Source organism: Carassius gibelio, chromosome B12 (genome assembly GCF_023724105.1).
Source record: "Carassius gibelio isolate Cgi1373 ecotype wild population from Czech Republic chromosome B12, carGib1.2-hapl.c, whole genome shotgun sequence".
Lineage (NCBI taxonomy): Eukaryota > Metazoa > Chordata > Actinopteri > Cypriniformes > Cyprinidae > Carassius > Carassius gibelio.
The window spans coordinates 11,615,960-11,632,772 of record NC_068407.1 but is presented as its reverse complement, the minus strand read 5'-3'; the positions used below and the strand labels follow the sequence as shown (position 1 = coordinate 11,632,772).

The 16,813-nt window shown below is 38.0% G+C and overlaps 1 protein-coding gene across 1 annotated transcript in view; it reads right to left on the bottom strand.

The window, feature by feature from the left end:
- The window catches only part of odad2 (outer dynein arm docking complex subunit 2), a 52,502-nt gene extending 38,974 nt beyond the window's left edge, over positions 1–13,528 (bottom strand). The window contains exons 1-8 of the mRNA XM_052570420.1: positions 13,383–13,528; positions 12,942–13,180; positions 12,642–12,799; positions 11,821–11,947; positions 11,480–11,586; positions 7,999–8,138; positions 6,778–6,894; positions 386–606 (exon numbers count right to left, since the gene is read on the bottom strand). Of these exons, the coding sequence (XP_052426380.1) occupies positions 386–606; positions 6,778–6,894; positions 7,999–8,138; positions 11,480–11,586; positions 11,821–11,947; positions 12,642–12,799; positions 12,942–13,159 (1,088 nt within the window). The 5' untranslated portion in view covers positions 13,160–13,180; positions 13,383–13,528. The remainder of the gene's footprint in view (positions 1–385; positions 607–6,777; positions 6,895–7,998; positions 8,139–11,479; positions 11,587–11,820; positions 11,948–12,641; positions 12,800–12,941; positions 13,181–13,382) is intronic.
- Positions 13,529–16,813: the final 3,285 nt, after the last annotated feature.

The following is a 16,813-nucleotide window of genomic DNA, read 5'->3' as shown; positions in this document are numbered from 1 at the left end:
AAACAAAGGATTATTGTTTTGGAAATCCTAGATGACTGGTCAGAGGAGGTTTACCAGTAACAAGTGTTGAAATAGCCGAAGGGCTGATTTGTCTGCTAGATCAATCCAAGGAGGAAAACACATGCCTGAGTGATCAACTGTGGCTTTATCAGCTGACTGCCACTATGGATAGCTATGCCATGACTTCACCAACTGACACTCACAAGAGAACAGCCACGAGTGTATAAGACATATAAACAAGTCTGGTAGACTGTTCATTTGTGTATGTAGACAAACAGTATGTAAAATGCATGCAGCACTCCAGCAAGCATCAGTGTCGTGGCCTCTGATATTCAAGCTGTGATGGTTTTTTGGGAGTCCACTGGGATTTGGAATAATCACTTACTCATAAGAAGACGTGAGGCCGAGGTTCTTCCATTTCAAAGATGGTTCTAATTTCTTCTTCCTACCGCCTGGCTTGTTCCGCGCAAGCTGTTGTCTCACCTTCTCAGGCACATTCTTTTCCTCATTGCCGTTAGACTTCAGGGTTTGGCCTGTTTCCCCAACATCAACCGTTTCCACATGTACGATCTTTTTAGCGGATGGCACATCTTGAATGGCAGAGTCCTGTAGAAAAGAGTGCATAAAAAAGAAACAAGATAGTTAGGAACAGGACATGTCTCAAGTTGTACCAAACACACAGACTTGGGTAGTTCAAAAGAGTTCTTCATTCAAGTATTCTTCATTTAACAAAGTTCTTCGTGAATGCACTCTTATTTTCCATTTTACATCTGAGATATTGTCTCTTTATTGGGGAGGCACATCACACACTCATCACAACGCAGACTTTTCATTCTAAAAAAGAGACGTATAAAAACATAATCCCACTTATGAATTTGTATCCCTGAACATTTATATAATACAGACTTTCTCCACAGTCCACTGCCAGAAAAACAATCCTGCCTTTGAGTTATGAGAGTGAATGTAAAAAAATAAAAAATAGAAACATTTCCAAAATGTATTCTGTTAATTGGCTATACAATATGAGAGGTTTATTGTTTCTGTGCATTCTTGAACTGCAGCTGGAAATTTGGCACCCAGTCAGTGGAGCCTTTGCAGCAAAGTAACGCAACAATGATTTTTTGAAATTATAAAACACTCTTATTCTTTCTCGTTCTCCTACTTCTTTATTAACTTTGTGAGAATCTAAACAGACGAAAATATGAATGGTTAAAAGGCAAGAAAGATTTTAGTCAGAGGCACCTGCCATCAGCCCTTCACTGGTTCCATCATTTAGAGAGATGTAGTGAGAAAACGTAACAAAAAGTGCAAGAAGAAGAGAGAATAGTATGGAGCGGAAGAGTTCAGAAAGAGTACACAAGGGAAAAAGCTTTTAATATGGCAGAAGGGACTCTGTGTAGATCCAGCTGGGCTAAGCACACTTTGTGCCTTTCATGAGCTTGTCTTGCCTAAAGAAGGCCAAAGTTAAGAACAGCCAAATTTATATCCATTTCCTTATACCACTCCACCCACCTTTAATATTATAATTGAAGTAATAAACCTGCAAAAACCCTGTCCAAGACCAAGTAGGGAGAGTGAACTCTCCAGTATGGCATCCCAAACCGAAGCCTGGATATCCAGAATAAACCTCGAAAAGTGCTCAATAAACCTCAAACTACTACAACATCTATCTATGAAAGAAAGAAAGAAAGAAAGACAGACAAAGAAAGAAATTTGCCAGACAAAAGACGTCTATTTCAAAACCCTGTGAGCTGACTCACAAGTGATGATGCAGTACTCTAATATGCATAAATATACACAATATTTAGGTCAAAATCTTTATAAAATTTAGTATATTTTACTCAATCTTACTCAGTATTTCATATTTATATTCACTACTGTTCTAAAGTTTGGGCTCTTTAATATTTTTAATGTTTTTAGAAGTCTCTTAGGCTGCATTTATGTGATTTAGTTTTGTAAAATATTATACAAATTCAGCAGTCATTATTCCAGTCTTCAATGTCACATGATCCTTCAGAAATCATTCTAATATGCTGAAGTGCTCAAGAAAAATTTCTTATTATCATCAATGTTGAAAATGACTGTGCTGTTAATATTTTATATTGAAATAATTGAAATCTTACTAACTGACCCCAAACTTTTGAACGGTATTCTTCACAATCAAATAAAATAAAGGTATTTCTAGGTAGTTCTTTCACTTTGTTTGTCATCTTGGATATGTTTTTCATTGCTTTTCAAAGGACACACAGAATTCTGCATTAGAATTTGTGGTTTCTAAATTTCTTTCAAGGCAGCATAAATAAGTCAACTTTTGAAACAGCGTTCGCATTGAGAGTGTCTCTATGATGTACTGAAATACAACCTCCTTCAGAGGAAGCTTACTAGGTTTTGGAACAGAGCGTCAGTCTTCCTGTCAAAGTCTGACAAAGCAGTAGAGTACGATATCTTTTCCCTGATGAATGTCACCTTCTGCTCAGCCCTGGCTGTGCACGTTAGATTAAAAGTGTCTGATCTGATAAAAGCATAAAAAGGCATCGGTTCTTCACGCAGCTGATATGTTAGGAGATACAGCTTGTTGTCTTTGGCTGAGAGCTGGTGTGTGTGCTGAGGCTTTCTGGGCTGAATAATCACGGTCCGGTGTTTGACTGATGGCTGAAGGACTAGAGCGTGTCTGAGACTTATTACAGCAAACTCAGGCTGCAATCCAGAGCCGATTCTCTGCTGAACTTTTCACGTTACAAGAGTCCCATAGTGCAACTAAAAGCATTATCTGCACTCAAATCAACATGCACCCTAACGTAAAAGGTTCGTTTCAGGTGGATAAACGTGTATTTGTAGAAGGTGATGAAAGTCTTGACCAAAGAAGAGAACTCTCATATGTAGCCTTGTAGAAATGTGTTTGGAAGACCTTAGAAAGACATAGAAAACAAGGAACCAATGCAAAATATGGAGAACAAAGAGGGGTTTGATTTGTGTCTAAGCAGACTACTTTTATGGCTCTCTCTTTACGGCCTCTGTCCATCACCCGTCAGCTGCTAGCGCTCATGGTTGAGCTCCCGCCCGCTGGCATAATAAAACATGAAAGTCTGGTGGGCATTTTTACGCACACGAACGCTCGCACGGCGAACCGCCCGCCTGGCATCATCGCTTCAAAGAATAATAAAGTCTTTCTCCTCACTGCCACCAATAATCGAACTCAACCTGCTAGCACATATCCAGCCTTGTTCAAAAACCAAACACTTAAACCGCAATGAGAATATGCACCTCATTCTTTTCCTTTTCTTTTTTTTCTCGGCAATACATATTGTTTCAAAGCAGCTTTGCAGAAAATAGCGCCTTAAAACCCCCAGTGAGCAAGCCAAAAGCAACATGGCAAGGACAAATCATTCTAGAATAATCACACCAGAAGTGCACCATCTGTTCAGTAGTTCTCGATAAGAACGGTAATATCAAAAAAACACCTTTCAGCAAATAGCAAGTATGACTGTGACTGTTATGTACCTAAATAAACAGCCAGACGTGATTTACACAAGTAGGACATGTTCCTTTATCAACATCCTTTGTTGTATTTGAGACAACATTCGTATTATTCAATCATTGCCTTACGAGTTTCGAGCGTTAGGGTTTTGATTGGTTGCTGAGGATGTTGCTCTAGGACTTAAAGGATGTTGATCAAGAGACAAAGTGTCAAATAAGCAAGTACAGCATATAGCTCTACTTCAGCTTTTTCTCATAGAGCTTTAGAATGATAGCACACTTAGACCGAACATTCATCAGAGCCAAGAGTTATAGGAGGTGAGCAGAGCTACCGAGCACAGACTCATGGGAACTGTTCCTCAAGTGAGGAAGATGAAGCCTGTCCTGGACCTGACGGAGTTTAACTTGGACATCTCTGCTGAGAGTAAAGGTAAAATTCAGCAGCAGGCTTAGTTCGTGTCTGAAAACTGGCTCTGAATGCAGAACGAATAGATGAAAGGAACATTTTATACTTTTTGTCCTCAAAGTAACTGACAGGAGCACCAGACAGCGTTTTTTTTTTTTTTTTACGCCGGCAGAGTAGCGCTAGACAATAGCCATTACTATATGGTAGAGCAGTAATCTTTCTGTCTGCCTTCACTTTCCATCTGCAAACTATATCGGCGAGAGATAACATCACCATCATTTAGCAACGAACATAAAGAGAAATCTGTCTCGATGATGGAGTTTCCGTTTATATTGCTCAAGGACAGAATTATGTCGGTTATAAAACCGCCAACGATCGGCATAAAACATTTAGCGTGGATCCGAGGACTTTGTTTTAAGAAAAGAAAAGTACAAGTCTTTGGTGCGCATCAACAAAAAGGCATTTACTGAGCTGTGCTACTGGTAAAGCTGAAGACAAATCTGCACAACATTGAGTCAACCCCCCACAAAAAAAAAAAAAAAAAAAAAAAACAGATACGCGCACGCACATGAAAAGAAAAGAAAATGGTAATTTCTTAAAGATGTTGTATATTGTAAAAATAATTTTTAATATAATTCTTGTCTGTTAAATCTCGTGTAATATGACTAAATATTTGGTGCTGTAAAACAAAACATTTTTCCAACAAATACACTATGTCAGTGAAATAGGATATCATATCTCAAGCAATAAACACTTTTCACCACATCTTGAGGCCATTATCGGAGACCCAATTTGTTAATTTATCTTGTACTTAATTCAGAGGGGTCTGACTAACTGGCCTGTTCTCACATTCTTTCACACAGTGGTGATGTGAATAATAGCACAGTGACAGAGGAGAGAACTCCCTCGCTCTCCAGCTCCGTCTCTTAATCTGTCTCTCTCTTGGTTATTGTGACAAGCAGACACTCGGTGCACAGAGAGAAGTGTAGACATTCGGTTGTCCCCTCTTTCCCCTTCCTCTCTTCTCCTCAGCTGTGATTAATCTTAGGCTGCATACCTCACACCACAGGCTGAGGCGCGAGCAGGAGCACACTGCTGCCAGTTGAAGGACAGCTCATGGGTCTATGTTTGAAGCCTTGGCCTCTTTCCTTGAGTCTGTGAGCAAATATTTTAAATTCATAATGAATATCTGAATCAGTAGCCTACATGTTAAATACATGTTCTTTTTATTAGCTGTTATTGGTATTATTATTATTTATCATTTTTGCCTTTATTAGACAAATTAGTAAAAGAAGAGACAAGGATGAGAGTGGAGATCAGTATCAGATTTAAAAGAGAGTATGACTGAGGTGCTACAACTCCTTACAATGTGTCCGAGCACTTCCCATATGCCTATGGCAAAACTACGGATATTAGAAGTAAAATATTAAAAAAATGAAAAGCTATACATGTACAAAAATTTAGGGTTGGTAAGATTTTCTAGCATTTTTGAACATCTCTTTTGCTCCCCAAGGCTGCATTTATTTGATCAGAAATACAGTAAAACAGTAATATCATGAAATCTTATTATTTTAATTTATTTTGGGAAAATATGTATATCCAACTTTACCTGCATACATACAGTCTACACAAGTGAATCGCGATATATAGCGAATATATACTATAAAGACTATTTAGCAAATATGATTGTTTTTATTATTGCAATTTGATATATGTATATTATTACCCAGCTATAATTTATTAAACATCAAAATATTACGATTTTAAACATGAACATTATGATTTTCTGTAAAGACGCTGTGAAAGATTGTTTTGTTGAAAGCGCTATCTGAATAAAACTGACTGTAAATGTGATTTATTTCTGCTCTTCCTCGCTCTTCTACTCGAGGTTCCATGCTTTTCCAGAAATCCTTTTAATATGCTGATTTGGTGGTCAAGAATCATTTTCTATTAATATCAATGTTGGAAATTAGCTGAAATGACTCTTTGATGAATAGTAAGTTAATTTGAATTATTTTGTAAAGTTCTAAATGTCTTTCCTGTCACATCTGACCAATTTAATGTATTCTTACCAGATAAAAAATATATATATTAATTGCTTACTAAAAACAAATCTTACTGACATCAAACCGTTGAAAGGTAGTATACCTTAACTAAAACAAAACCAAGCTGTTTGGGCACTTGCAGTCAGTCTTCTGGTAACTTGCACCATTCCACATCATAATTGCTAACTGCTAATTTATAAACATCACTAACACATCATTCTACTAGGAGCAATATACTATCAATGACATCCACTCAGTTTCACTAATAGCAGACTTCTACTTGGCTGCACGTGTCTGTCAAGAGTATGGCATACTCGCATGATGATGTCATCTGTCTCTGATGCCAGAAATTTCAGGCTATCCAGACCACCGCTATTGGGCTCCAAGCTTTTTCAATACTCACAAAACTCATCAGCCTTTCAAATACTTATAGGTAGATGAAGAAACCAATCTAGCATCTGAGATGTGCAATTATTGACCACTTAATGTCTTTTTTAATGTTAGATGGATTATATAAGTTTGTCACAATTGTGTTGTCAAATTTTGGATGATAGGTGCATACCCATGAATTATGTCATTCACATGTTAGGATTGCCCAGAGCATGGTTAGGATATCCAAAGCCCTGTGGTGAGCAGCAGACACTATAATGAAATCACTGTCATGTGTTCAGAAAATTGCCATCTGGAGCATTTTAAGACCAAATGCAGTGGAAGAGGATAACTAAAACGATGAGAGAAATGGAAACCCAACAATGCCAATCACTGGTATTAAACCAACAACTGAGGAAATAAGGACTGATATATGCTGAAAGAGATCAAATGCTGTATTCCTGTGGTGTTGAGCAATACCTGTTCATTAGCAGCCGCAGCAAAATGGGGAGAAATGTTCTTCAGAAGTGTAATAATGTCTTTGTAGAGTTCACTTTTTCTCATATAGTAGTTCACACCTCCTTCTCCATGGATTCTCTGGAAAATGTAAAGTTTAAACACAAATTGACAACATTTCCAATGGTGTATTAGTATTTTTGGCTGAGATATAAGTCAGGCTACAATATATATCTCAATCATAACGTCATATTTGAAAGAGCAAGGGAAAAGGTTCAACACTCACTTAACACACACAGAAAACGTCCATCAGCTTCACACAAACGCACAGACATAACTATACTTTCAACTTTTAATCTCTGAGGTTCAGATGTGAGTTGTTCTGATTAAATATCTAATCTAAACAATTAGCATCACTGTCATTTGCAGTAGATTGAAACTGACCTAAAATGTACAGTGAACAGGTGAGTGTCAGAAAGCATTGAACAGAACACAGACGAAGACAAGAGACTCCAAAAATTACAGACATTTAGAGAGAAGCGGAGGGGGAGAGAAATTAGATTGAAGAAAGAAACACCAAGATGAAAATAGACTTGATGTGTATGATATGTACTTGATTAAGTGGCATACTGAATGAAAAATATTGTGGTGTGTAAAATGTTGCTTTTGATTAATTGCACACAAATTTAGTTCTGTGGGGTGGCTCGAAACACTAAACACAGCAAGAGAAGCAGATCTGGAACAGAATCATATAACTGTCATGTCTAAAGCTTTCAGTTTCGCTTACCTCATGTTCTGGAAAAGTGTTTGTATACCATACCTTTCAAACACATTAAGAGCACATTGTGTATGATCAAATTGTCTACCGTAATTTGCTCTCTTGACAGCCTGACACGTTTCAGATTCAGAAATCTCATTGCATCATTCAGCATTCCGATGGGATGCATTAATTTCCATCTGCTAGGTGTTCAGGTCAGGCATGTTGGGATATGCCCTGTTTCGATTATCAACCTCCTCTGTAATTGGCTTTCAAAATACAATGTATAACCGACTGAGGGAATGTCCACACTTCTGAAACTGAGTACTAATGGCAGATGATACGTTATGTAGCTGAACTCCATCATTTTTGACACCAATGTAGCAAACGTGTTTCGCTTTGACACGAGAGAATTGTGCTCCTATCAAAATCTAACCTAAAACCAACACACCAAATGACTGTTATTCCTTTCTTGACAGTTTTCTCACCTCATCGAAGAAAACTCCGCTTGTACTGCAAGTGATGAACAGCGTGGGCTCTGTGTCACAGGTCTCAATTATAAGGGAGCAGATCTCTCCATCCATCTGCCTCCACGGCGGAGAACGACAACCATTGGAGAACACGTAATCTGGAGGCAAGATTAATGCTTTAGAGATTTGTACATTGTGTCAAATGTTAAATTAGTGCACCGTTGTCACCTCTCGACAGTAAATATTTTGCAATAAAACTTGAGTTTTGGAAAGTTTATACAGTGCTGGCTCCCACCGGGGCAGATGGACACTCTCTCCCAGTAGCCCTGCCAGTGAAGATGACTGATTGTTCTTCAGGACTGTGCTGCTGCAGACATAACCCCAAGATAAATCACCCCTCGCCAAACACTCCCTGCCGATACTCCACATGCTCCAAACCACCCTGCGCATCCCCACGGTGCCCCCCCTTTTTATTTGCGTAGATGCTTCCAATTTTTACTCGGTATACGGGGACACATTTGTCAAAAGAAGCCACATCCATCATTCAAAATTTGCAGGCCGCACTCCTCTTTCCAAAAACAGTTGATTGTTATGGCACAGCAAATCTGCCCGTTCTCCTCGGGGAGAAAGGAAGAATTGATGAATCTCTTTGTAAACTGAAATCTGACATATGTAATGGTTTCCATGTTGTGGAGACTTGAATACAGACATGTTATATTTAAAGGATATCCAGAATTGCCACTAATGGTGATGGCTTGAAGACTGACTGTGAGGCGGAGAGAAAAGATTTTTTGACATTTACTGTAAGAGTGTAAATCATAAGCCAATAAGCACTTAAATGATCAGAACTACTAAGTTTTGCGAGTTTCTTATAGGGAAAATTACCCTGGAAAACGAATGTTTCGATCTTAAAGATGTGGTCACATTAGTGAAAGTTCAGATGCAAAAAAGAAATATTGTGTACTGTAAACAGAGTAGCAATACAAAACAAAACAAGCAGTTTTATGTTGTTCAACGTGGCAAAGCGGTATAAAACCTGCTTTGGGAAATCTTTCAACCTCACAGAAAATTCCCAGTTTGCACTGATTCCTAGAGAAATTTCTGGATTTTGCCCGGGATAATCTGCCCAAAAAATGGCCAGAGATTTCTTAATGTGTTGTCACATTTACTAAATCTAGTTTTTAATTTGAAATCAAGTCATTTCTACAGGAATCTCCAGTTCTAAGTTTGGTTTGAGGGCAAAAGATTTTCTCACGCACATTTTTTATATTGGGATCAACTTGGTCACACAAATTCCCCAAATAGAGCAACAGAAAGCTGCTCGGTTTGAAATCGACTTCACTACATTAATTACAACGGACAAGGATGTTTTTTTGCCCACAAAATTCTATAGAAATTGAAATTTTCTGATACATTTTGCCAGTCTTCTGGTACTGTCAAGAAAATAACGAATCTGTTTAACTGAATATAGTTCAATCTAGTGCTGGGCTGTATACCGGTTCACACCGAATACCGGTGTTTATTTTTCTTATGATATGTATTTTTCAAAAAACGCAATATCGGTGTTGTTTAAATAATGTTTGTAATGTGTCTGAGAGGGGTCTTTTTTCACGTGGCGAGGACACGGCTGTATGTGTTACTATGCATGAAAGTTCAGAGACTGAAGCTGTAGAACGTGATGACACAGAAGAACTCATCCACAATATCCACTGACCGCCCACCACTAATATCCACCGCCTGCTGCCATCAGCTCTTGTGCCACACACACATACACACAAGCACGACTTCAGCGCTAGATTTAGTAACTCCCAGATGCTTTTAGCTGCTTTTTTTCCATAGAATATATATATACTGACAAACATTGGCTATGATTCAGTTGGATGATGTCACCAGTGCTGCCCCGTGAGCGTGAGGTCTGACTCTCCCGGCACAGTGTCGTCTCTCTGTGTCTGTTCTGTTCAGTGAGCAGCATAGAAGCATCGCCTTCAGCTGGCCATAACGCTGCCGATTCGTCAATAAATGAGTACAAAACAGCATTTCCAAGCACCTGCTGCTTACTGATTGTTTGATTGGAATTATAAATATGAATATAGTTCGTCTGTGATTATTATGCGCTCTTTGTTTGGAAGTTTTTTTGTTTGTTTGTTTTGTGTTTCTAATACACAGTTAGTGCGCTGCATGAGACAAAAAAAGTGATATAGCCAAAACCACCGCATAGCTGCTCAAAATGAATCTACTGTACATGCAATGCGATCATGAATGAGTGACTTAAAATGTATTAATGGGTCGTGTTTCGTCACTATTTAGAGTGGAATTTTTCTACAATATTAAAATAGGGCATTCTAAGTCAATCTACTGCAGTAGCCTATTTCCTCTCTGAATCAATAGAAAATGTGGTTTACACCCGGTCATGCATGAAAAAAAACCCATAATATATAGTGAATCCTGTATAATTTAAAAAAATACCATGATATAATTTTTTGGTCATACCGCCCACCCCTAGTTCACTAGCCTAGAACACTCTTTGGTCTTCATAATCATTAACTGAATCCTCTAAAGCTTTGAAAAATACTGTTTGCTGAACTCTGATATCAGTTGGATGTGATTTCATTTATGGTAGGCTGGTTGTTTTCCATCAGCATGGATGTCGGCCCCGCGCACCTGCATGCGGTTCAACTCTGAAAGTGGGACTGTGAGCATTTCACTGGGGCCAACTGTCCCCTCAGTTGTCTCTACAAATCCATCTTTTAAGCTATCTGACACCAACCTCTCTTGATTCAATTTCTCTTTGGCCAGCGGGAACTGTGATGGTTCAGTGGCCACATTTAACTCAGCACCACTCTTTCTGTCACAGCTCTGCACATCATCACTAACAGCCACATTAGTTAGAGTAGGTCTGCTTAATGTGTTCATAAGTGAAACACACATAAAATAGACAAAAGTACAAAAACTGGTGCAAATTGTCTTTAATTGGAAAGAAAAATGACATAAGACATTGAGTTGAGTTGTTGTTGTTTTTTTTAAATGTTGTAAAATATAAGCTTCATTTAAAATGAAAAAAAAAAAATATTTTAATTACCATCTTAGAAGATATTTTTTTCTCGTTTTAAGCAAAAGCTACGAAGACTTCTTATCTTATGAAATTTTGCTTTTCAAGAACGTTTACTGTATAAATTGGTACTGGAAAACAAGAAAAAAAATACTGAGTTTACAAGGCATTAGTCAAGAATTTGCAGCCATGTCTGACAGTCGCATGTGAGAAGTTGTCTCCATCTTTCCCAGTGACTAAATTACTTTAGTCCAACAACTCTCATTCATGCCGGAAAACTATGATCACGCGCTTGAGAGAGAAAGAGAGAGTGAGGGAGAAATATGTAAGAGAGAAACGAGATTAATCAGATTGGGGGTGAAAATAAGTCTGGAAGTGAGTGAGTGAGTGACAGAATGAGATAAAGTGAGCAGAAGTGATGGAGGGGGGGAAAGTGAGGATAATACAAACCTGATGTGTAGCTCACAGACTTCAGCACCCGCTTTTCTCCTGTTCCACAGAATCTCTTCAACAGATCTACCTCTGTATTAACAGCGGCTGGGCTTAGCCTGCCCTCTCTGGGCAAAAACACACACACAACAAAAATACAGCTCATTAACCAGTAACAGTGATATAGCTATGAATGCACGCACAACTCCAAAGTGAAAACATTACTTGTCAAGTGCTGTAGATTAAGAAGTAACTTTTTTTAGTATCTTCATTGTAAATATATATAAAAAATATATTAAAGCATGGCTGGCTGCTTTGATTGAAGGCAGTGTACAGTATATGCATACAGTAAGAGTGTTTACCCAGTGATCGGTCTGACAGCAATGCTTAACAGCTTCTCGTCCAGCTGATGCAGGATATTGAATAGCTTGTCTTCGTGTATTGTGGGAGAGATGGGCCCAAAGATCTTCTTTATTGGCTCCCTGTTAACTGTTGGCCATTAACACATATTATTCACACCTGCTTGTCATATAAAACACTTCCACTCATCTCAGTTTTTCTCCCTTAGCCCCATTGCAGGTTTCATTCCATGACTCTTGGAACCAGGGCGATAGGTGTCAGTATAAAAAACACTGGTTCTACTGGGACAAACAACAGCCCACTAAACTTTAGCAAAAGCTTATCGACTACACATTGAAATGTTAGCCAAAAGCTGCAGGAAGCATGTCTGGAATTAATCTTCAGAAATGGAAAATTTGCTTTAAAAACTGTGGTCAAAAAGCCAAAGTCCACTAGTGTAAATGCTTCTATTTCACATTTGTATAATTAATACTGACTTTTTTATTACAAGTTATATTCTCGATTAAAACTGAACTAAAAAAATAACATGAATTTCAGTCTTAGTATTTTTATTTTTTTTTATGACTGCAGCATCCAAGCGTCACAAAATTCTTTAAATAGTAAAAATAGAACTCATTTTATGTTTTTAGTTCCAGGTTTAAAAAAAAAAATTGAATCTGCTCAATGTGGTCTCAGATTTTCGGATTCCACATCTTCCATCATAAATAATTGTAAGCATTGGAATGACGAAGGCTGCAAATGTGTTAATATTTCTAATGGCTACAAAAAATAGGTATAACAGAATAATAGGTTACTTCAGACAAATTAGAATTTAAAGTATCACCTTCCAAACAGGCCCGGATCTCCTTCATCTTTTTATCTTTGCTTAGCTGCAAAAGGTTGGAGAGATGGTAAAATGAGTGCACTGTGATGTCAGGTGGACTCAGTTGGAGAAGGGGACTTCCTTTATCATCACTTTCCAAGGACACAGCTGCTTCGCCTCTGAAAAAGAAAAACAGCAAAGGATAGGCAAGAAAAAACAGAAATGATCTGAAAACCTGCGGTATAGCCTAAGCAGAAAATTTAATTAGATGTAATCTTAGTCATATACACATATAACATGATCTCCAGTTATTGGTTTTACCTGGTGTCATATATATCTGATGTGAAATCAGCCGCTTCTAGAGATGTTTCCCATTGTAAAGGCTCCCTGAACCGAATCCTGGCCTCCTTTGGGTATCTGTCTTCGAAGTCCTCCGTGTAGATCAGGATTTCAGTCAGTATGTCATTATTCAGAGGGCTGTCCTCGAGTTTATCCCCATCAGAACTCCACTGGATTGCCTTAGACAATGTCTCACCCATGACGGACAACAGGATCTTAACCTAACATTAAAGCAGAGTTAGTGAACACTATTAATAAAACACGAGAAGGATAAAACTATATCAGTGCATGCATTAAATAGCGAGGACTCGTATGTGGTGTTTCACACACATCTGACGGATTAATATTAACGTTAAACTTTAATGACGCAATATTTGTGAGCCTTCTTGGAAGGGTCGATTTATGAAACAGTTTATAACTCACCAAAAACGTGACTTAACAAGTATCTACAACGTTTCTAACCGTTTTCCTCCTCAAAGTCGCTGTATTGCTATCTTGCTAACTTTTCGGCGTTCCCTTCAGTTACCAAGTAAACAGAAACGAGCTACGAGCCGGCTTCGGTTGCTAAGATACGGTATAACAACGAGGAGCAGAGAGGGTCAAAAAGAAGTGTAGGCGGCAAAGCGTTTAGATTTGTCTTTCGGTGTTTGCAGGAAACACCTTATTGTACAGTATATTAATGATCAACATTCACATTAGGATGATTTTGCTACTCAAACAAAAGTGAGGTCCAAAACGAGCTTACCTGACTGAGTTAAAGGCTTCTGCATTATGTCAACTGTTTGTTTTCTCTCTGGGGTTGCGTGCCCAGTGCCACAGAACCACACTTTTGAGAGGCTCTTTATAAACTTCCGTACTGTGCTGTATGGTTTGGCAGAAAATTACACACAGGCATTTGGGCTACAGAAAATACTTCATTTCCCCATTGATCCTGCCTGTTCAGCCTCTCAAAATAAGTGAATTCAGCACAACATTATTCACGCTGGGTTTAACTTTGATAGCTCTCACTCATGAGCTTTCAAGTGAACCGAAACCGAACAGGAGCTCCCTATTTTTAAGATCATGCAGATGCAAGGCCTAGTGCCAGGTGTATTAGCCTCTCTCGCTCACTGCCAAACCACACCGATGATCTGGAGATTAACATTGCAGAAATCTCCATGCTTTTTCATTTAAATAGTGCTCTTTAGATTATTCTCTCTTACTGAATTAATGATTTCACTTCTTGCTGCAGATCAAGAGATCATTACTAAGAATTTCACCAGGCATTTAATATTACATGGGAATTTACAAGCATTTCCACTAAACTTCAATTTACAAGGTAAATTACGGGAGCAGAGACTTTTTTAATTCATTTATTCATGTCTGTCAATCGGTATAAAATAGAAGTATTTCAGAGCTTCCACACATGCCACCAGTAAACACCACTGAATGGGTTTAATTGCCATAACACTACTGTATATTTTCTTTGTGTGTAGATTAGGAAATAAGCAGCCAGCGGTATAGACCTTTGATATTAAATCTGGGAAAATATCTGTTCTTGCTCCTTTATGCAACAGCCTGGTCATTTACAACCATAAGGCCATAGCGATGATGAACAGAAGCAGAAAATAAATGCAAACGCTCACTTAACTGTAGGTGTGTCAACATTTTGATTTATACCTACAGTCCAGACATGCTTTTATTCTACATGTATTTGCAAAAGCCCTGTCTTTCATCCTTGGTTGAATAAATGGGTGCAAATCAGTGTCGTCGATCTTACTGTGTGACATTTTGTCTGGCGCAGCCACTTCTTGGAAATCCAACAGCCCAAAGAGGGGAGCCCATAAGAGGTAATGCTGAGACTCTGTGGGCAATAAAAAACAGACCCTCTCATTTTTAAAGCATTGCGATCCCTCACTCTCATGTCTGCAATCATTCAATGATAAATTGTAAATAGATTCAAGATGATGACACTGAAATCCAAGGAGTTTTCAAACTGGAGTCCAGGGACCCCCCAAAGGGGCAAAAGCCCTTGAAAGAATTTGGAAGAAAATTTTTTCTACATTTACTTAAATGTAATTATTATTATTTGGCTCAAGATTGTTCAGAAATGCTGACTGTATGATTATTTTATGCTGTTTATGTTATTCTGACAAGCTAGTAAGGTGTACATTTGAGTTACATTTTATTCAAATCTAACATTAATAGCAGAAAGAAAAAAAAAGCTTTTAAACTTACAGTAAATTTGTATTAGTAGTAAACTATTTTACTTTGACTTCAGCACCATGACTATGTAAAAGCCAATAATTACACTTTTTTGAACAACATATTGAAATTATAAAATCACACTATTTTTTGCACACAGTATAAATTGATCTTTATGCAAAAACATATATCATTCACTTTCGATTTTAGAGGAGGGAAAATATAGGCCTACACATAAAAAAATAAAAAATCGAAAAAACACTACAGAAGCAGGAAACAACAACAGGTGATTGATCGGAGAGAAAAGAAAATTAATTAAAGGTTTCAAATAGAATGTCAAGAAAGAATGAGAGAAAGACAAACAGAAAAGAGAGAAGACAGAAGAAGACTTGTAATCCACCATACACTCTCATTAGTTCTTACTAATTGCTGTTTGTTAAGAAGGTTAAGTACAATGAGCTGGTGCACCAGAGCTTCCTTCAAACATAAACACACAGCCTGTGGTCAGAAGCACCTGTCAGCTCCTCCAACTCTCTCTGCCTTTGACTCAAACTCGGCATAATAAACAAAGGCGGCTTCTGGAACGGTCCGGCAGTGATGCTGATTGAGCTGAAGCGGGAACACACAGCAGAAGATTTACGAGGCGCAGCTCTGTCTTCAAGCACGGAGGCTGTGATTGCATCCGTCCACAGCTCACTCTCCACTCTCAAAACAGTCCATTAACAAGGGGAAATCAGGCTCTGGATGGATTACACACAAGTTTTGGGGCGATAAAGGGCACCGACCTCCAGGAGTTAGGGCCAGTTCAAACACTACACGGTTTTGCGCTGCTTTCTAAATCAATCATTTCTTTGCAGTCGTGGTCTTTAACCACTGTCTTGCTGTTTTAAGCATCACATCTCACACAAGACTGTAACATTTCTGAAACAGCATTTCAAGTTAAACTTGACCTAATTATCTTAACTTTTAAAAACAAGTATTTATTTTCTTCTTAAAGGTATGATGAAGTAGACAAATTCTGCATTAGTTCAGTAACAAAGCATTTCCGCTTAGCCTGATGATATACGGGGGAACATTTTGAACAATTCTCCAGGGCAACTTATTTTGAGCAATGTTGCTTGGGCTGATCAAGTAAGTTGCATGTAAACAACTGAATTATTAATCAGAATTGTAATATCCCCATTTGTGTTTAGCTAATAAGGCTGATCATACACGGGGAAACTTTTTGTTGCCATCAGAGGGGAACCAGGTGAGACACATGGCCCATGAACGATTTAAAGAATCCAGATGGAAATTTGTTACCCATTCTCAATGGGAGTAGCAAGTATGATTAGGTACGGTTATTTATGGACAATGTTGGGGAGTAACTAGTTCCATATAACTAAATTTAGTTAGTTTATAGTTATAGTTATATACTAAATGTAACTTTTAATTTACAAAATAAACGTAATTGTAATCAGTTACAGTTACTGAGAAAAAAAGTCTGTAATTAAATTATGGTCACTTATGAAAATGTTAACCATTACAAAGAAGGTTACATCTGATTTTTTTACATGCCCACATATAGATTTAATTGATTTCTTTCAGAAATGGCAGAGACTGATCTACTCTATGAGAGACCAGTGTTTCAGGTTGTTAGATGCCAGTGTTTCCTGTCATAGCTGTGCAAA